This window comes from Lathamus discolor, chromosome 15, assembly GCF_037157495.1.
Source record: "Lathamus discolor isolate bLatDis1 chromosome 15, bLatDis1.hap1, whole genome shotgun sequence".
Classification (NCBI taxonomy): domain Eukaryota; kingdom Metazoa; phylum Chordata; class Aves; order Psittaciformes; family Psittacidae; genus Lathamus; species Lathamus discolor.
In genome coordinates, this window is record NC_088898.1 from 11379362 (window position 1) to 11399459 (window position 20098).

General features: G+C 58.9%; 2 protein-coding genes across 7 annotated transcripts; one reads left to right on the plus strand and one right to left on the minus strand.

Annotated features, from left to right (window-relative positions):
- Window positions 1-477: 477 nt before the first annotated feature.
- FBXW5 (F-box and WD repeat domain containing 5) lies at window positions 478-14337 on the minus strand. Of its 4 annotated transcripts, none has more exons than XM_065695529.1 (9): window positions 14289-14337; window positions 13873-14086; window positions 10678-10835; window positions 9879-10053; window positions 8869-9017; window positions 7063-7546; window positions 4032-4179; window positions 2691-2903; window positions 478-2289 (listed from the first exon to the last, which is right to left on the minus strand). In XM_065695529.1, the coding sequence occupies exons 2-9, from the start codon at window positions 14063-14065 to the stop codon at window positions 2043-2045; spliced, it is 1767 nt and encodes a 588-aa protein (XP_065551601.1). In that variant the 5' UTR covers window positions 14066-14086; window positions 14289-14337; the 3' UTR covers window positions 478-2042. The 4 variants fall into 4 exon arrangements, with proteins under 4 accessions (XP_065551601.1, XP_065551600.1, XP_065551602.1 ...); XM_065695528.1 differs by lacking the exon at window positions 14289-14337 and adding an exon at window positions 14192-14238; XM_065695530.1 differs by lacking the exon at window positions 14289-14337 and having other exon boundaries at window positions 10747-10835; window positions 13873-14141.
- Window positions 14338-14656: 319 nt separating this feature from the next.
- On the plus strand, window positions 14657-17941 carry C8G (complement C8 gamma chain). 3 transcript variants are annotated; one of them, XM_065695374.1, is made up of 7 exons: window positions 14664-14953; window positions 15464-15603; window positions 16042-16112; window positions 16424-16531; window positions 16814-16915; window positions 17173-17211; window positions 17665-17941. In XM_065695374.1, the coding sequence occupies exons 1-7, from the start codon at window positions 14804-14806 to the stop codon at window positions 17676-17678; spliced, it is 624 nt and encodes a 207-aa protein (XP_065551446.1). In that variant the 5' UTR covers window positions 14664-14803; the 3' UTR covers window positions 17679-17941. The 3 variants fall into 3 exon arrangements, with proteins under 3 accessions (XP_065551448.1, XP_065551446.1, XP_065551447.1); XM_065695376.1 differs by lacking the exon at window positions 16814-16915 and having other exon boundaries at window positions 14657-14953; XM_065695375.1 differs by lacking the exon at window positions 17173-17211.
- The last annotated feature ends 2157 nt before the right edge of the window (window positions 17942-20098 follow it).

Consider the following 20098-nt stretch of genomic DNA (forward strand, 5'->3'; position numbering starts at 1 on the left):
AGGGAGCTCACAGCTGCTTCAGCTCCCACAGCACGAGTGTAACTTGCTGGCTTTGCCATCCCAGTTGTGCAGTTCCTTCTCCAGATGTCTTGTAGGCCCCCTTTAGTGCTTTAGGCTACAAGAAACCTGGAGAGGGGCTTGGGACAAGGGCCTGTAGGGACAGGCCAAGGGGAATGGCTTGAACCTGCCAGAGGGGAGACTGAGCTGAGCTCTTAGGCAGAAGCTCTTCCCTGTGAGGGTGCTGAGGCGCTGGCACAGGGTGCCCAGAGAAGCTGTGGCTGCCCCATCCCTGGATTCTGTGATTCTCCTCCTCTCTTCCTGTCATTTCACAGCCTCCTGCTGCCCCTCACAGCCCAGGGCAGGGGGGCTCAAGCTGCTCGGCTCCATCTGGGTGCCCCAAGCAGCCACAGGCGCAGCAGGATGATGCTTCTGGCCTCAGTTCTGCTTCAGCAGAAAAACAAACTCACATTGCAAAGATGCTTTAGCAGAATATTTATTCAATGCCATAGTGAAGAGCAAAACTCAGCACAAACATAACCCCTCAGTGCCCTGCTCACTGTTACACTGAGCCAAGGAGCAGACTGCACAATCTTGGGGTAGGAGGAAGTTGGAGGCTGTTCCTATGCTGTGTGACTGGACCAAGCGCTTGGTGTGGAGCCTGTGCGCACACAAAGGACTTCCCTGTTCCTCTAAGTCCTGCGATGACAGAAAAACTGCGGCCAGGGGCTGTGGTTAAAGCCTTGGGCACCTGCTGGGGCACAAACCCTCCTGCTGAAGGGTACAGGAGCTGTTGCAGCTTTCGGTGTGCATCAGCACAGCACCCACTGCCTCCAGGAGGTCTACCTGCAACCCTGGCTGAGTGGCACAGACAACTGCGCCAATGCTCAGGGGAGGCCCCAGCCCTGCCCAGGACATGGCTCCTTCCCACACACAGCCCAGAGCATGGGAGCAGCTCCTGCCCCCCATCCCAGCCAGGGCAAGAGCAAGAGCTGATTTTAGACCCTCACGTTCAGGTGCCTGCTGCAGTGAGAAAAGCCTCAGGGCCAGATACAATCAACATGGGTCCGAGTGCAGCAGCTCCTCCAGCCGTGGGGGCCTCATCTCCAAACCCAGGGGGAAGCTTATTCAACTGTCATGTCAGGCAAAGGCCGCGGGCCCCATGCACCTGTGGGAACCTGCAGCCACCCATGGGCACAGACTCCCGTTCACAGAGAACGTACCAAGAGAACCTAAAGTGCCACGACTTGGGTAGCATGGGAGGGAGGTGACCACGAGAGCACCAGCCACAGACACAGCTGCCCCGTGAGGGCACAGCAGAGCCCCTGGAGTGTGTTACTGATGCCAGAGGTTAGTGAAGTGCTACTGAGCAGAGGATGAGAGGCAAAGCGAGCGCCGCGTCACCACCAGCCTCCCCCCACTCAAGTTTTGAAACTGGGAAGATCAACATGTTGTTGCCAACAGAAGGCATCAACTGGACCTGGCTGCCTCCCCAGCCCTGCTGCTCCCCAGGGCAAAGATGTCCTCAGGGAGCAGGTGCTGGCCTTGCCCAGCAGCCAGCCCAACTGCCTGTGGAGATCTGGGACAAAACCATGAACAAAACTATTAACAGAGTCCTGCAGTGGAGCAGCACTGTGCCAGACTCTGCCAAGTGCTCTGCAGGGGCAGCTCTCGCGAGGTCAGCCCCATCCCAGGCTCAGCAGTACCAGCGCTGGGGACGCACCTCAGTCTGTTCTTGGAGACCAGAGCTCACCCAGAGCGAGCTGTGACCAAGTAGCAGCGTTTGTGAGAAGCTGTGGGGAGCCCACCTTGCAGTGACCAGCTCAGGCTGTGCCTGCGGTGTCCAGGAGCAGGCCCTTGGCTCTTACATTCTGTCTCTGGAGCAGATGCTCCAAGGAGGAAGCAATCCCCACTACCAGGGCCCCTCCTGACTCAGTGGATGGAATTCATTGCCCAGAGCTCGTCTGTTGCGCAGGGCCTTGGGCTCTGCAGGCTCCAGAGGAGGTAGCTGCAGTGAGAAGCTGCAGGCGCAGGGGGACCCAGGTTCAGCTTTTCTGGTTCAAGAGCCAGGAAAAGAGCAGTTTCCTGGGCCGGGGCCTCTGGGCGTGCCGGCTGCGCACGGCGCGGGGCGAGCGCCACACCTTGATGGTGGTGTCATCGCTGGCGGTGAGGAGCAGCTCCTGCTCCACCGGGCTGAACGCCACCGAGTTGACCACGTTGTCGTGCTGCAGCTTGGCCAGGCAGATGTTGTAGTGCCGGTCCCAGATGTAGCCGTGGCGATCCTCTGCCCCACTGCAGTGGACAGGACAAGTTAAGGATGGCACTGACAGCTTGCTCTCACCCCCCAGCCTCCTTCTGCAGCCCTGTCACTCACAGAACAGTTTGGGTTGGAAGGGACCTTGAAAGCTCCTCTAGTCCAACCCCCTGCACTGAGCAGGGACATCTTCAACCAGATCAGGTTGCTCAGAACCACATCCAGCCAGGCCTGGAATGTCTCCAGGGCTGGGGCATCCACCACCTCTGGGCAACCTGTGCCAGTGTTTCACCACCCTCACTGTAAAGAATTTCTTCCTCACACACAGCCTGAATCTCCCTCTTTTAGTCTAAAACCACCACCCCTTGTCCTATCATAACAGGGCTTGCTAAAAAAGTCTCTCCCCATCTTTCTTACAGGCCCACTCCATCGCACACACCTTGCTACAAAGTCCCTGCTGACATCCAGGAAGATGAAGAAGCACTCCTCATTGGGCGTGTAGGCCCGGTGTGCCCGCAGTGCTCTCTTCACCTCCTTCATGGTCTTCAGGTCGAACACGTGCAGGTCGATCTCCTCAGCGATGGGGGGAGGCTGCATGGGGTCAGAGATGACACAGTCGCGGGGCCACGCTCGGCTGTTCACGTACAGGTACCTGTGGGAGCAGAGGGGTGACCCTGCACCTTCCTGCATGCGACAGCACTCAGGGAGCCCCAGCTGGAAATGTGCAGGCTGGTGGCACAGGGACCCTGCAGCTGCTCTGGCCCTTGGTGAGCCTGAGGCTCAGCTCACCAAAACCCAGGCTGAAACATGGGAACATGCTGCTGGAAACACTCCCTGCCATGTTTGGAACTCGAAAGGTGGATCCTGGGGGCTAGGCCAAGCCTCTTTAACCCATTACAAGCAATTTAAAGGATGGTGGTGTATCGTGAGCAGCAGGTTGAGGGATGGGATTCTCCCCTTCTGCTGCACTATGGGGAGACACCTCTGCAGCCCTGATGCAGCTCTGGAGCACAAGAGGGACGTGGAGCTGTTAGAGCGAGGTCAGAGGAGGCTGTGGAGATGCAGCGAGGGCTGGAGCAGCTCTGCTCTGGAGCCAGGCTGAGAGAGCTGGGCTGGGGCAGCCTGGACAAGAGAAGGCTCCTGAAGGGGAGACCTGAGAGCAGCTCCAGTGCCTAAAGGGGCTGCAGGAAACCTGGAGAGGGGCTTGGGACAAGGGCCTGTAGGGACAGGCCAAGGGGAATGGCTTTAACCTGCCCGAGGGGAGACTGAGATGAGCTCTTAGGCAGAAGCTCTTCCCTGTGAGGGTGCTGAGGCGCTGGCACAGGGTGCCCAGAGAAGCTGTGGCTGCCCCATCCCTGGCAGTGCTCAAGGCCAGGTTGGACACAGGGGCTTGGAGCAAGCTGCTCCAGTGGAAGGGGTCCCTGCCCGTGGCAGGGGTTGGAGCTGGAGGAGCTTTAAGGTCCCTTCCAACACAAAGTGGGCTGGGACTGATCTGCCTCAGGAACAAGACACTTTGTGCAAGTAATTTCTTCACTCTTACAAGCTCCCCGCTTGACCCTATCCTGACCCGGGCTCAGCAGTGCAGAGGAGGAAAGCAGTATTGCTGAGGCGGGAACACAGGACATCAGGACACAAATCAGATGTAAACAAGCAGAGCTGCCCATGCAGGCACCCACTACAGTCATTTCTTCTCCCGGTCACTCCACAAAGCCCCTGAGCAGCTGCTGCCCACCCCTGCAGAGCCCGAAGCTAGCACTGAGGCCAGCACTACCACACTCACCTGTGATCAGGAGAGAGGCCCATGCCAATGATGTGCCCATGGATGTCAATGACGTGATCCAGTGAGTCAAAGAACTCATCCGAACGCCTCTCCTCCCCGAGCACAGGCCCAGCAGTCGTCATCTGGTGGGGCAGGATCCTTTTAATCCCTTGGGGACAGAAAGCAGAATCAGGCCATTCTGCAGGCTCCTGCCCGCGGACAGCAGGGGTGGTGGAGGTCCCCAGGCTTCAAGAAGGGACTTCCCTTACTGCTGCTAAGAGAAGAGAACTAGCTCACTGCTGGAGAGCCAGACCGGGGCTGCTGTCCCTGCCTGGCTCCTTTGAGCTCTTGCAAGTGATACTTTCAGCCAGGACACTGCCCAGGCACAGGCACCAGGAGTTACATGGAGCTGTTGGAGTGAGTCCAAAGGAGGCCATGGAGAAGCAGCGAGGGCTGGAGCAGCTCTGCTCTGGAGCCAGGCTGAGAGATGGGTTGGCTGAGCCTGGAGAAGGGAAGGCTCCTTAAGGGGAGACCTGAGAGCAGCTCCAGTGCCTAAAGGGGCTGCAGGAAACCTGGAGAGGGGCTTGGGACAAGGGCCTGTAGGGACAGGCCAAGGGGAATGGCTTTAACCTGCCCAAGGGGAGACTGAGATGAGCTCTTAGGCAGAGAGCCTCTTCCCTGTGAGGGTGCTGAGGCGCTGGCACAGGGTGCCCAGAGAAGCTGTGGCTGCCCCATCCCTGGCAGTGCTCAAGGCCAGGTTGGACACAGGGGCTTGGAGCAAGCTGCTCCAGTGGAAGGGGTCCCTGCCTGTGGCAGGGGTTGGAACTGCATGATCTTAAGGTCCCTTCCAATTCAAACCAGGCTGGGATTCTATGATTCCACCACAGGCAGGAAGATGCCCAGTGTCCAGCTGGCACAGACACTCATTGCTCCTAGCCCATCCTCCAGCACACTCTGAAGCAAGGCTTCCTGACTAAAGGAGATGCATGTTATGGGTCAAGCTCTGTCACCCTCCACCTCTAGAGGTCCCAACACAAACTATCCACAACAGCTTACTGAAGGAATCCTATGAGCCTCAGCATGGGCTCACATGGGCTTCACCCTCAGCAGGTCCCAGTGGAGCTGGAAGATGGCCCATCCCATCCCAATGCCCTTCTAAAGGAATCACCTTCAATTTAAGCCCTCTCCCACAGATCAGCATGACTGGGGTGACACCACAAGGCACCTCAAGTCCAAGGCCCTTCACAGCATCGCTGCATCTGAAAGTGGGCAGTCCAGGACACTCATTCTCCCACACAGCTGGCACTGCTCTCCAGCATTTCACTCTCATTTCCACAGCACTGCACTCCCAGTTCCAACCTCAGCTACGTGTCCCCTCTGCACGAGCAAATAGAAGAGGAGGCTGTGCCCATGACTCAGACCTGTGACCAGCACAAGGGAGACAGGAGCTCCATGGCAACTCCTGCAGAAGCACTTGTATGCTACAAATCAGACCAGAGTGTGCCGCTGCCCAGCAGCTCCAGCAGCAGCAGGGCGAGAGACAAGCACAACACAGAGCTCTTTAAAGTACCAGTTCCTTGGGGCAGACACCAGATGCACAAGGGCTGGTTCCAGGCACAGTCTGATAGGTGAACTTGCAGTCTTGCAGTGACTCATGGCTGTAGAGCAGCTGAGCCAGGGCTCATCCTCCCCAGGAGCCAGTTGCTGCTGCCAGTCCTGGCCACCAGCCAGGGAGTTCCTGGAGGTAGTTCAAAGGCACCAGAGCCCACAGCACCGGGGGCTCCGCTGGAGGTCAGTGGATGCAAATATGGGGTTGAGTGCAGGGCTGAGCTGCCACCCACCACGCAGGGCAAGGTCCACTATGTCCAGCTGAAGAGCTGGTGGTGGAGAGGAGCATGGGGCAGAGCCACACTCAGTCCCAGTCACATTCCCAACTTAGGTGTACAAAGACCAAGTGACTCTTCTCCAAGCTGGCCTCAGCTTTGGAAACTGCCTCTCGCTGGGCTGTGCTGGTGCAGGACCAACTAACAGGAAGGTTGAGTCTGCAGCAGCGAGGCTGTAATTGTGCAAGCAGCAAAAGGAGCTGAAACTGTCTGGCTTTACAGAAGAGCCTTCTTGCTTGGAGTCTTCCCTGCCCCCCTCCCCCACCACTTCTGCTAATCTGTCTAGTCCTTTCCACTGAACCTCTCTGCTAGCTTTAGGGGCTTTTGGAGAAGCAGCCAGACTACCTGCTTCTGCTCACCACTGTACCTACTTCCCATAAATTCAGGCTCTGTGAGTCCCAGTGCCTCAATGAGAGAGCACTGGATGAGCAAGGTCACCACCAGTGCCATTGCCTGGCATGTGATGCAAATACAGTGCCTAGCACCCTATGAATCATAGAATCAATGAACAGGGAGGCCAAGTGCCACAAACTGCCTGGCACCAGCTTCCCATGGGAACACCCACTGGGGCAGCTGCGAAACAAACCAGGGCTGCCCCAAAAGGCCAAATGGTGGTGGGCTGCCACACAGTGGGCACAGGGTGAGGCAGGCCAGGCTCAGGGCAGGCAGGGCACCATCTCCCAGAGCTGAGGGGCACTGTGCAAGCAACACATGCGAGCTCCAAGCTGCTCAAACCAGCCCTAACCTGATGTCCTCTGCACCTCCACATTAGAACAGGACTGAGGCCCTTCCACACACTCCTATCAGAACAATCACAACTGTTCACATCCACACACGGTGCATGACCCATGGCTGACGTCCTGAAGTCAGAAGTTCCTTCTTGATCTTCTACTCAGACCTCACCACGACTTTGTCGTTTGGCCACATTTGTCGTTTGGCCACATGTCTGGTAACAACAAAACCCTCAGGCAAGCACTTACAAGGTGAAATCCCCTTCAGTGACTGGGGGCACCTCAAAAGCCTCCTGTATCAAGAGCCCAACAGCCTCAACAAAGCTGCAACTCACCTGCCACAAACAGGCAGCAAAGAAACCAGGTCTTTTCCAGATTCAAATTCAGCCCATGCACCAAGGGCAGCTGGTGTGCCCTGGGCTCAGACCTCAACCTTACCTATCTGGTGTGGGGAGTAGGTGAGGCATCCTGTGGTGAAGATTAAGTACTTCGTCTTGCTGTTGCTGTCTGTGGAGAGCAGGTTCAGCTCAGGGGGTTTAGTTCTGTTGCGTACAAACAGCTCAGCCACCTTTGTCTCGAGCTCTGTGTCGGTCATGGCAGGCCTCACCCGGCCCTCCATGATATCATCAAAGAGCTGCTGCAGCCCATCCTCTGCTGGCACGCCCACGTCATCCAGCAATTCCTGTACTGCTGGCTCTGGAGCTTGCTTGGGTTTGGCCTCCTCTTCCTCGCTGTCACTGCCGAGATCAAAGACGGGGCACGTGGAGGTGGAGGCAGCGAGCTGCTCCTCGTAGTCCAGGAGCAGGTCTGGTGAATCGTAGCGGCTGCAGTCGGCCACCATCACTGTCCGGATAGTGCTGGCATTCAGATTCTGGATTTTGAACAGTCTCTTCACTACATTCACATTCTCGGACTCAATCCCCTGCAAGCAGAGGGAAAAAGTAAGCAGGGACCGTCTTAGGTCCCTCCTACAGCTCAAATCAAGAGCCACCTGCTGAGCCTGTGAGTTGGCACAGCAACACCAGCCACACACCGACCTCTCTTTGCACTGCTACATGGAGATAACTGGTCCCCAAGGCTGGCCAGCTCTGTGGCACTTCTTCCTATCCTGGAGGTGGGCACACTGAGACACAAAACTCCTGCAGGCTGGAGGTGGGAAACACAGAGGCTGAGCGGCCTTGCTGCCGCCTGCAGCTGAGGCTATCAGCTGGTGCTGCTTGAGGTGTTAGAAGAATTCCAGGACAGGCCTCTAAAGTACACATAAGTGCAGCACAAAGTACCATTCTCTGGCCTACAAGCAGCAGAGGCAGGGAACCTCCATACTCTGCAGTTCACCTGTGCAGAACCACCCTGGTTATCTGGTCCCAGATACAAGCAGCAGGTCTTTTCCTGCCCAATTGCCCTGGCAGTCTGCAGCTGCACTTCAACACCCCTGGACAACGTGGGCAAGGTGCTTCCTCACTTCATGGGGATGGAAGAGTTAGTGCTGCAGTATCAGAGCAAAACAGAGATGTGGTTATGGGAAGGATCTCTGCTACCAGAGGATTTCACTTGGGGCCAGCATCAACTGTTCATGCTAAAAACCACAAACAGTGGGATAAGCAGCTGTGACACTGAGACAGACGCAAAACATGGAAGAAGAACACGGCTGAGCAGGAAAAATGCCAGAGAATAGACAAGCAGCAAACAAGCAGCGTGAGGGCAGCTCACACTGATCTCCAGGTTTCATCATGGCACCAGAGCCAGCACCCGGCCCTCTGCTGACAGGACCGTCAGCAAGGACGGGCAGGGCTGAGCTCAGGCTCTCAGCTGCCTCTGGCTCCCAGAAATAACGCACTGAGCTGCCAAGTAGGAGAATGGCCACTGGTCGGGTACATGCCAGGCTCCAGCTGTCCCAGGCCCAGCTTCATATTAGCAAGGACCTCAGCAACCCTTCTGTGCTCCAGCCACTCTCCTATTGAGCAACGCATGCTCTAAGGCACTGCAGTCAAGTTCTCGTCCCAATTAATGGGGCAAGCGTTAATGGAATGTGAAAGTAGAGTTAGAATATTGTAATGGGTACCACAACACTGAGTGTGGAGAAGCCTCACACAAAGGATCCTGAGGGCAACTCAGAGAAGACAAACAGGGAGTACAGGAGGATTGGGCCATTCCTTCCCACTCACACCTCCTCCGCAGCATTTCCTCCCCCAGGAGCCAGCAGGAAGCTGCGCTGCCTGTGGAGCTGGAACAAAGGCACCTCACCTGGAAAGCGTTGTTCAGCCACAGCACAGAGCAGGAGGTTATACGCCCAATCCGGTGCAGATTGCCAGATATCAAGTTAGTTTCATTCAGCCAGCAGCCAAAGACATCGTAGGGCTTATTCCTCACCCTGGAAAGCAGCGTGAAGTTCTCTGCAAGGGAGGGGAAACACAAGCATGAGGAGATGGTTCCTGGCCTAGAGAGACCGCGGCAGAAGACATGGGAGATGGATTCAAGTCTCCCCAGGAGAGGCTCTGATGCAGCACCTCCACTGCCAGCTGAGCAGATGCTGCCCAACCACCATCCAGCTTCCAGTCATTCTTATGAAGATAGGTATTTCTCTCTCCCACAGTGGTGTGTGAGGAGAGCAAGCACAAGGGAAACCAAAGTAAAAGGGCAGCCAGAGGAAAGAGCAATTTAATCTCAGAGCCCTTCTCCAAGCATGGCTCAAAGCAGACACCCCAAGGACAAGAACAACTCAAACATGTACAGAACATCTTCACTCCCACCCCTGGGGCTTAGTGCCTTTCTGAGCCGGACATATGTGCATGCAGGAGCACCCCTCAATTTCTGGCACACTGAGGTGGTGAGAGACAACACAGCTGGGATTTGGGACATTCAAAGAACTGCAGCAGAAGAGATGAAGCAAACCCAGATGAATGAGCCTCAGAAAGCCCAGGGTGGGACTAGCACCACTTGAGTCAGAAATGGTGGTTCAAAGACAACAGGTAACATGGGTAACTCTTGCCTTGCCCAGACTGTCACTTAGAGCTGAAGTGAGAATAAACATATGCTACACTGCTCTTAGGTGATGATGTGGTCACACCACATCAGAGCTGAGGCTATTCATAAGGTTTACCCTATGAAACTGTGATTTGGAACCCTCTGCACAGATGGTAGAAAGCAGGACAAGCAGAGGTCAAGGCCACTACACACCACAAGAGGAAGGGAACCCCAGCACTCAACACTTCAACCCTCCCAGGCATCCCAGTGAAGGAGGCGGTGACATTTACCCATGCTGATTACAGCAATCTCTCCTGAGGAGGAGTTGTGAGGCCCCACAAAGACACCAGACACCAGGAGGAGCGAGTCATCAGAATTGAACTGGGAGAACTGTGTGTAGCTCCAGTTGTATGGCCTCATGTTGGAGCTGTGCTGCAGGGAGATGTCCAGCTCATTGCTCCAGATCTATAAACAGATGGACAAACAGTCAGGAAGTTGCTGAGAAGCCCAAGTGTGGCTCCACTTTATCTGTTCTGCCAGCACTCACCATGCCAAGAAAAAGGCCAGAATCAAAGACGTCATTCAACTGCCTCCCAGTCCTGACTTCCCTATCCATTCCCCTGATAGAAAATGGTCAGGAGCTCTGGAGAAAGCTCAGCACAGGACTGCTTCCCCAGCCAGTGCAGTGAATGGCACTGTCACAGCTGATTTTTCAGCATGTTCAGAGAGATTTCTCCCAAGACAACCCCTCAAGCAAGACATCTGCAGTGGATCATTATCTCCACACTCTTTGTGAGACCCACAACACAACAGCGGACTGATTTTCACCTAGGAAGCAGCTCGAGCCAGGCAGGCACCTTGGCCACCTTCACATGGGCCAGAGCTGGAATCCACAGCCCTCAAGGCTACATTTGCAAGAGCCATTAGTTCTGTGGTTTGGAGAACAACTCAGCATTGCAGGAACCAGCCTAAGTCCAGGGACATCCGGTCAAACCTCTCCTCTCCAAAGACTTCCTAAAGGCTGCTCTTGTGGCTGAGCCACACTAAATCAAAGCTGGAAGGGTTGTGCAGGGGAGGCTGTCACTTTACCTTGACAGTACAGTCTTTGGAGCATGATGCAAACAAACAGCCAGAATGGGAAAAGCTGAGGTGCAAAACCTGGTCATTGTGCTCCTTCAGGGCCTGCACTTCCACACAGGGGATGGTATCATAGAGCCTCTGGAATTCCTCATACCAGGAGACAGCAGCTGTAACACATGAGCAGGAACATGTCACAGGAATGAAAGTGGAGGGAAGCAACATGGCATTCACAGTCCTGACTGAGACTTGCAGCCCTGAACACCCCCGTGTACTGAGTGCACCCCCAACCCATGAGCAGCAGCTCAGGAAGGGGATACTGCCCCTCTGCTGCACTCTGGGAAGAACCCCCCCTGCAGCCCTGACCCAGCTCTGGGGCAGCAGCACAAGAGGGACGTGGAGCTGTTGGAGCGAGGCCAGAGGAGGCCATGGAGATGCTGCGAGGGCTGGAGCAGCTCTGCTCTGGAGCCAGGCTGAGAGAGCTGGGCTGGGGCAGCCTGGACAAGAGAAGGCTCCTGAAGGGGAGACCTGAGAGCAGCTCCAGTGCCTAAAGGGGCTGCAGGAAACCTGGAGAGGGGCTTGGGACAAGAGCCTGTAGGGACAGGCCAAGGGGAATGGCTTTAACCTGCCCGAGGGGAGACTGAGATGAGCTCTTAGGCAGAAGCTCTTCCCTGTGAGGGTGCTGAGGCGCTGGCACAGGGTGCCCAGAGAAGCTGTGGCTGCCCCATCCCTGGCAGTGCTCAAGGCCAGGCTGGATGGGGTTTGGAGCAAGCTGCTCCAGTGGAAGGTTTCCCTGCCTACTCTGCTGATGGGGCAGCATCATCCCCACAGCTCCAGCCAAGTTCACAAGGGGCTCGAACAGTTTTCTCTGCAGCTTTCCAACTCTCCCCCCCCCGCAAAAAAAAAAAAAATCAGTTTCTTGCAGTGAACAGACACCTCTGCACCATGTCACTGCTCTATCAACCCCTACAGCCCCTGCAAGAAACACCCAGAGCAGAGCTATGGAACAAAATCCTTGCTCAGACACAACAGCATCAGAGCTGCAGGTGTGCTCCAGCACAGTGCAAACAAATCCATCATGTGATGAGAGAGAAGCCCAGTACCTCAGGGTACTGGGCTCCACTCTGCTTATCTTTATCTTGTCTAACACAGAGTTAAGGAGGTTCCAGAAAGGGTATGGGACCAGGAAAACAACATCTCCATGAGATAAAGAGACTAGAGAAAAAAGAGGAAGAGCAGGAGCTGGACCCAGGCTTCCAGGACAGAGCAGGAGCCCTGCAGCAAAGCCTGGAGCGCGCTCACAAAAGTCACACTGGCAGCCAGTAAAGAGACAAATAAAGAGGACTTTTAACCAAATGCCCCGTAAGGCAGCCTAGAGACCTCTTGCAGCAGCAAATCCCAAGGAAGCAAAGAGGATTAGACACATACATGGACAAAGGCCAACGTTCCTGGTTACACTGAACAGGACTGAGGGATTTTGGAACTCACTTGCAGCCCAGGAGGCACCTGCTGCTGCAGGCAGGGAGCTGCTCACTGCCAGGACACCCTCCACTGCTCACGAACCTCTGAAGCTCTTAGTCCCAGCCCATCTGGCTGCAAAGCAGCCTGGACAGACCCCATCTGGCCAAGCTACCTCAACATTCCCTCTTACAAGGCCCACTGCATACCACAGAGCTACCTAGGGCAGGCAGACTGACAGGGGTTTCCCCCAGGCTCCTGCTTCAGCCCATGTCTGGGCCTGGCAGCCACCCCCTGCCCCATGGGGGGCTCTCACAACTCCAGAATTACAGCCTGGGAGGCATCCAAATACATTACTGAGATCCACCAGCTGCTCAATCCCAATGAGTGCTGAAGAACAATGCTAGCAGCTTCCCAATTCTCTCCAGGAGGCTGGAAGTCAATGAGCCTGGCCAAAGAGCCTCAGGTAAAACCTAAAGGAATGTTCTCAGCTCCATGGAGTTCCCAGGGTCTGCACAAGTGAAGTCATGAAGCCACATCTGACAGCCCTCCTGTCTTCATGTTCGCTGCTGCGGGGAGATGGGCTCTTGACGCTTGATCCTTGGTGTTTCTTCCTGTCCTCCTGTAGCAACTGCAACTCAAGATCAAGAACCCAACTCCCCCTGCTTTGGCTACTACCGGGGGCCCCATGAGCATCCCTGGGGCTGAGGACAGAACACATCCCTCCCGGATCTCCGCAGCAGGCTGGGAATGTGCTTGCTAGACTCCAGGAGAGACCCACTGTGGCAGCAAGGGCTCCTGTCGGCAGGTCCCCAAAGCCTGTCTGCTGGTGTGACAGCACTGGGTTACCCTTCCAGACTGCACAAACTGCTCCCAGCTCCTGACACTCAACTGGGAACTGACCCATGACTGCGTGCTTGTCACCACCATCTGTGACAGCTCTACCCAAGGAAGGCCTTAGCAGGCTCAGATGATGCTGACTGTTAATGGGTCATTTTCCTACTGGGAGCTGAGGCCAAGATCAAGATCAAGTCCAACCTGCCCTTGCAAAGTGGGTCAGCTCCTGCCTTAGCATTTGCTGTACAATTAAAGGGCCGCACACCCACCTCACTCCTCACGGAGCAGGCACAGCTCTGGCTTCAGAGCCTGCGCCTTATGGAAATAGTCTGATGTGCTAATGTGCACTTGCAGCTTTTCCTGATCTGGATGAGAGGGGCAGAGCCTGGAGCAGGGGCCTGGTGTGAAGTCCTGCTCAGGAAAAGCCAGCAGCGATTATCACCAAGCCCAGCTGGGCTGCGCTGGGGCTGCACACCATGACTCACTGCAGCTCCTACCATCTCCCTCAGCAGCACCCAGCCAAGCTGTGCAGCAGCTATCACAGAGCTCCTGCCTCAAGAGCACTCAGAAACCACCTTGCTGGGAAAGTAAAGCTCAAGCATTTTCAACCATCTGACTGCCTTTTCTGAAGGGTGTGGGCACTTCCACAGCCCTTCACGTACACATCACCACCCAGCCCTATAGACTGCTAAAGTGATACAGTTCAGGGACTCAGCACCCACAGCACCAAAGGACAACGGGTTAGCAGCAGAAGGGGAGAGAACTTTCCCCTCCCGGCTCATGATGGGAGCTCAGGCTCCCATCACACGGGTACCACACCTCGCAGAGCCACCGGAGGCCCCGGCGCCGGACAGCTCCCGGCAGCTCCAAGGAGGGCAGCCCCACCAGCCCTGTCCCCCCGCGGCTGCGCACCTGGGTGCCGGGGCACCTCCCGGGAGATGCGGTAGTAGCGGTAGAAGAGTTCCTTCCACAGGAACTCGTCACGGGCCACGGCGTGCCACTGCTGGCAGACCAGCCCCACCGAGAGCACGTCTACGTGGTCCAGGTAGAGGAAGATCTCGTAGAGGACGGTGTCGGGGAGAACAGGGCCGCCGCCCGCGTCCATCGTGGCATTCTGCCGCTGCGCCTGCGAGCGAGCGAGCGAGCGAGCGAGCGAACGGCCGTGAGACCCTGCCCGAACACCGCTCAGCTCCGCTCCGCCCCGCACCGAGCCCCGGGCTCCCACCCACACCTCAGCGACTCCAGCCGCGCCGCTGGCCCGGCCCGGCCCACCCCGCTCAGCGCTTCCGCCCCTCCGCCCCACCCTTCCGCCCCGCCCCTCCAATCACCGCTCTGCTTTCTGCCGCAAGGCCGGAGAGATCGAGCACAGAGCACAGAGCACTAAGCACACAGCCGAGCGCTAGGCACCGCCAGCCGAGCGCTAGGCACCGCCAGCCGAGCGCTAGGCACCGCCAGCCGAACGTGGCACGCTCGCTCCCGATTGCCCGCCCCTACAGCGATCAGACCACACCCTCCCGGCAAGCCACGCCCCTTATGTAGACCACGCCCCTGCGCCGTCTCCGCCCCATCTCATTAGACCCCGCCCCATTACATCAGGCCCCTCCCCCCCCCCCGGTGTCCGGGCTCCGGTGTCCCCGGGGTCGCGCTGGGGATCTCTCGCCGCGTGTAGCTTCGGGCCCGCCCCGCCCCGTCCCGCCCCCCCCAGCCCCTGCCCGTAGCCCCAAGGGCCAGGCTCCAGCTCCCGGCTTCCCGCAGTGCCCTCCTGCCCCCCCGATCTCCTGCCCCCCGTCCCGGCCCCGCACCGCTCACCCGCACCGCTCACCTGCACCGCTCACCCCGCACCATGCTGTCCCGGGGCGTGCTCCTGCTCCTCGCCCTCCTCCTCGCCGCCCCGCCGGGGCTGGGACAGGGCCCGGGGCGGCGGCGGCGGCCGCCCCCTCCCCAGAGCCTGCTGGAGAAGGTAGCGGCCCCGGCGGAGCTCAGACTGCCCGAGGTGAGGGGCAGTGCCAGGGCGGCCCTACGGGGCTCGGCCCGTTCCGCTGTGGGTCCCCTTCGAGGTCCAGCCCTGCAGCGTCACCCTCCAGACCTGCCCTTGCAGCCTGCGCCTGGGCTGAGCCCCCCGGTGCGCTCCCCGCCCCGAGACGGGCAGCAGCAGCCCAGCTCGGCACCGAGCTTTGGCCTGGAGGCAGGCCCCGGCCCGGCGGCTGCTGCCCTGCCAGACCCCGGCTCCTCAGCGCCGGGGCCAGCGCAGTCATTGCCGGTGCTGGGTCTGGCAGCGCTCTGTGCCTCCCCAGCACACGCACCCCACACACACACACCGCCCCCCCCCCGCAGCCTGTCCCCACTCCGGGCTCTGCTCTGCTTCCTGCTCTTTCCCACCCTTGGGCTCCTGTCCCCGTGGGCAGCACAGGGGAGGGTGCTCGGGGTGGTGGGTGCTGAGGGCAGTGGGGTGGTGGCACCCAGGGCACTGGCGTGTCCCTCGATGCCAGCCGGTCCCATGCAGCTCGCAGGGAGGTGGTTCCTGGTTGGCATGGCCTCCCGCTGCAGCTTCCTGGCTGAGCACAGCCACCGGCTGGAGGCCACGGCAGTGACGGTGACCACTGGTGATGGGCAGAGCCTGGACATCAGCACCTTCAGGAAGCTGTGAGTGAAATCAGGCATCAGGGCTGCAGGCAGGGGCTGGGATGGGGGATGCTGGATGGGACAGGGACACTGCGGGCAGGTCAGAGCAGGACCAGTGCCCTAGGATGGGGATGGGACAGGGACACTGCAGGCAGATCCGAGCAGGACCAGTGCCCCAGCCACAGGCTCCAAGGAGGAGAGAGCTGGCCCAGAGCAAAGTGATCTCCTGTGGGATGATTTGTGCTAGAAGCTGGGGCCATGGTGGGCTGGAACCCGGCCACCAGCATGGGGTGGGCTTGGGCTCGCCAGCCTGGGTTGGGTGGGGGTGGTCAGGCTGGGGAAACTGAGGCTCTGGGAGGAGAAACCAGGGGCAGCGTGTGCCTGGCAAGGAGGGTGGGCAGGGGCCTGGGCTGGATCCTCCCCAGCCTGTGCCAACAACCTCCTCCTCTCCCCGAACAGGGATGGGATATGCTGGGAGATCAGGCAGCGCTACCTCCCTGCCCAGGCGCGTGGACACTTCCTCCTGAAGGGTGAGGGAGGCTGGGCTGGGGGGGAGCAGGGAACATGGAGCTGGAGCCCCCACTCCTGCTCTCGGCAGGGATTTGGGACTGGCATCCGCCCTCCCAGTGTCTCAGCTCTAGGATCTGAGTGCCCCAGTTCCGGGTCCATCACAGGCAGCACCATGGGCTTGTGCCTGCTCATAGGGAACAGCATCCTGTGGGGCTGGCCTCAATTTTCACCCCTTGTACACCTCACCTGTGGTGAAACAAGGCCCCTGGATGGTGCTGGGGCTAACTGGGATTAACTGGGACTAAGCAGGGCTGTTTCCTGTCTTTCCCAGGCCGTGCCCATGGCAGCAAGGTGGACATGGTGGTTGGGGAGACAGACCACAGCAGCTACACCATCCTCTATTACCAAAAGGGCCAGAGCATCTCAGTCAAACTTTACGGTGGGTTAGTGTTCTGGGGCTTGTGGCACATGAAGGACAGGGGTGGCAGAAAGGTGGGAAACCTGGGTTGGGACCAGGAGCTGCCTGCGGGAGCCCTGGAGCACCCAGACACAGGAACTGGTGTCCCCAGGGGTCCTGGTCCCAGATGGGGAGTTGTCCCCAGATGATGCTGGAGGAGAGACAGGGGAGCCAATAACCCTTCTCTGGTCCCAAGCCTTGCCACAGGGGCAGGGTGGTCTTTGGGGCAGGGCTCGAGGCCACTGATGGCATCTCCTTGTGTAGGACGGAGCAGCCAGGTCAGCGATGCTGTCATAGACAAGTTTGAGCAACGTTTGAGGGCTGTAGGCCTGAGCGAAGACGTGACCTACTACTTCCCTACGTACGGTGGGTGGCACATAGTCCCCTGGGCCCTGGGAGCACCAACATCCAGAGACCAGCACCAGGGGCTGGGGTGCAGCGTTGGGAGGGGAGGCTCATCCACGCAGGTTTGAAGAGCTTGTGGCCCCATGTCACTCACAGCGGGGCCACAGTTGGGATCTGTCCCAGTGCCAGAGGTTCAGGGACTGGGCTGTGCCCTGCAGTGTCTTTGGGTGCAAGGCTGGGGCCGGGCAAGGTGACCCCCTGGGCTGTGTCTCTTGCAGGGTTCTGTGATTCCACAGACGAATTTCACATCCTTGATGGTGAGTTGTGGGGTCCGGGCAATGCGCTGCATCCCCCCATGGGCCAGGCCTTGACCCCATGTATGGCACCACATGGGTTCTCCTGCCCTGGCTGGGAGCTGGGCACAGAGGGTTCAGACCCTCACCACACCACACCCGTGTGGTCCTGCTGGGGGACCCCAAGACAGGCAAGGAGGTGGCAGACCAGCAGCCAAGATGGGCATCACATGCATGCTGGCAAAGCAAAGTCCTGTTCACCCCCCACATGGGTCAGGCAGGTTTAGTGAGGTTTTAATGGGGTTTCTAGGGGTGAGGGTTGGTCTGGGAGAGGGACACCCCGGGGTGAGGGCTGGGGTCCCCAAGGACAGCTCCATCAGTTGTTGCTGGTGCTTCGGGAAGTAGACGTGGGTCTCCAGCCCTAGTGCTGGGCTTGGACATCTCCCTAGCCCCTCAGCACTTCCCTTTCCCTTCCAGAAATGAAGCTGTAGGTGCAGATGTTGCCAAGAGGTCTCCAGTGCTCAGCCTTCACCTCATCCAGCTGCCCATGGCTGCGCAGGACTGAGCTTGGGCTTGGTCAGACCCTGCTGTTGCTCCAGCAGCCCTGGAGTTAATCCTGGGGTTCCCCATCTCCTCCAGCGGCACTGGCAGCCATGTGGGTCCTTGTCCTGCCCCCCTAGCTTTGTGTCACGCTGTGCTCTGCACCCTTGTGCGTGCAGCAGCAATGGAACCCCAATAAATGCCTCTGAGAAGAGTCTGTATCCAGGCAAGTCACCCCTTGGTGTGCCCCAGCAAGGCCATGGCTGCCTCCACTGTGGGGCTGCCAGTGCTCCCAGCTGGGAGGTGCGGGTGGAGGGATCCATGCAGCCCCATCCCAACCATGGGACAGTGAGGAGGAATCGTGGCAGTTCTGGTTTACCCTGAGTGAGGGAAAACCCCGTGCTGGTGCCGTGGGGCCCCATGCTGGGGCTGGGGGTGCTGGGGAGCGGCAGAGAATCAACCTTCCCGTGGGACAAGCCAGGAGATGCCTCAGGCACCCCAGAGGAGGGATCGTGCTTCTCATCCCCAAGCCTTCTGGGCAGTGAAACGCTGCATTCGCTGCCCTAGCCCTGCGGACCGTGTTCGCTGCAGAGCTGCTGCCTGCACCAGACCCTGCCTGCGAGCGCTTCCTAGCGCCTGCCCGCACTGCCTGCACCCCCTCAGAGCCGGGCAGGGGTGTCCTTGCACGCTCAGAGCCGGCTGTGGGGGCTTGGATTAGGTGTGCAACCAGAGCAGAGGAGCCCTCGCAGAACCCATCTGCCCCGTGTGTTGAGTCCGACCAAGGCTGTCCTGCCACATGCTTGGGCTGGGGTGTTTTGGTGCTGATTCCCCAGTGCAGGCAGGGGATGGACAGCAGCCCCGGCACGGGCCGGGCGGTGGCAGGGGACGGGACGGGGCCGGGCGGTGGCAGGGGACAGGACGGGGCCGGGCAGCGCCCGGTCACGCTGCAGCCCAGGGGCCGAGGTTTCGCAATGGCAGCGGTACCGGTAACACATGTTGTTTATCAAGGGTTTATGTAAGGCTCCGCACGTGACTCTCCCCACACCAGCCCCCGGCCCACGTGCGGGGCGGCCGTGCCGATGAGCCCTCCCCGGGCTAGCTCGGCAGAGCAGGGGCTGCAGGGCTGGGTCAGTCTCTGCTCTACGCCCCACAAGCGGCTGCAATGGGAGGTGGGGGGAGCGCTGCCCTCCACCTTGGGGAGCTGGCCTGGACCCCAGGACCTCCCCTTGCACTGATCAGCCTGTACTCATCTGGACCCCGTTTCTGGGGTGCCAACCCCTAGGTTTTGCCTGAGAGCCTGTATCCAGGCACTGCGGTGATCCCTCAGCCCTGCCACGGGACAGTGCCCCCCTGTGTCCCCAAGGTCGTAAGCTCGCACCCAGCTTTGCCACCCAGCTCCTTGGCCAGCCTCAGCTTTACCAACCCTGGGAGATGTCTGCAAAGGGGGCTGGGGAACCCCGGGCACTGGGGGGCTTTGTGTGCACAGGGCTACAGTGCACCCATGAGTGCTCCATGCCTCTGATGCACAATGGAGAGAGCCCCTCCTGGCACTCTGCACCCCGAGGGGGAGCTCAGGCAGGGGCTGAGCCCCCAGCCCAGCGTGTGGGGAGGCCCCAGCCAGGCTCTCGTGATGCTCAGTCCTGCCTGGCTCAGCTTTTGTTTTGTTTTAATAAATCCATGGAGCCGGGGCTGAGCTGGGCGCAGCTGGGTGCGGGGAAGGGAATGTGCTGGGACAGGGGGGCCTGCCCGCTGAGGAACAGCCACTATGAAAACACAACACTCTCCTTATGTAAAGCTTTGCCTTGGCAGGGCTGAGCCAAGCTCGTTGCAGCATGGCCAGCCCTGCTCAGACTGTGCCAGACCCATAGCAGCTGCTGAAACCTGTGCTCATCCCCAGCCCTTGCCCTACAAATGCTCAGGGTGTCCCCTCATTAAGAGGGGGGACAGTTCAGTGTCTGCTGGTGGCCACAGACCGAGGGGGAGGACATCCAGCAGCCCCTCTTTGGTGGCATGGCTGGGCTGCAGCACTGCTGGTCCCTTGCTGTGTGTTGGTCCCCAGGGGGCTGGGCACCGGCTCCCCCCAGCACCCCCAGCTCACCATCGACATGCACTGGGGTTGCACAGTGGTGGGTTGAAACCTGATGGGGCTGAGATGCTTCCATGGATGATGCAGGGACCTGGGGCTGGGCAAGGCAGGGGATCCTGGAGAAGCACCCTGAGATGTCAAGTTCCAAGGGTTGATTTGGGCATTTGACGTTCCCACCACCTTGCTCGGGCCCCTCTCTTGAGTAAAGCCACCCTGCAGCGGTGGGGGTAGCCAGCAAGCCCTGCCCGCACCCGCTGCAGCACATGGCACTGGCTCAGGCTGTGG

Bases quoted from the DNA above. Each gene is read 5' to 3' on its own strand.
- FBXW5 (XM_065695529.1), bottom strand. From the start codon at position 14,065: ATGGACGCGGGCGGCGGCCCTGTTCTCCCCGACACCGTCCTCTACGAG. The intron at 2,904-4,031 runs GTGAGTGTGGTA...CTGCTCCCACAG, and splicing joins GGCCTCTCTCCTGATCACAG to GTACCTGTACGTGAACAGCC. The intron at 2,290-2,690 runs GTGTGTGCGATG...TGTCCACTGCAG, and splicing joins AGCAGGGACTTTGTAGCAAG to TGGGGCAGAGGATCGCCACG.
- C8G (XM_065695374.1), top strand. From the start codon at position 14,804: ATGCTGTCCCGGGGCGTGCTCCTGCTCCTCGCCCTCCTCCTCGCCGCC. The intron at 16,113-16,423 runs GTGAGGGAGGCT...TGTCTTTCCCAG, and splicing joins TGGACACTTCCTCCTGAAGG to GCCGTGCCCATGGCAGCAAG. The intron at 16,916-17,172 runs GTGGGTGGCACA...TGTCTCTTGCAG, and splicing joins CTACTACTTCCCTACGTACG to GGTTCTGTGATTCCACAGAC.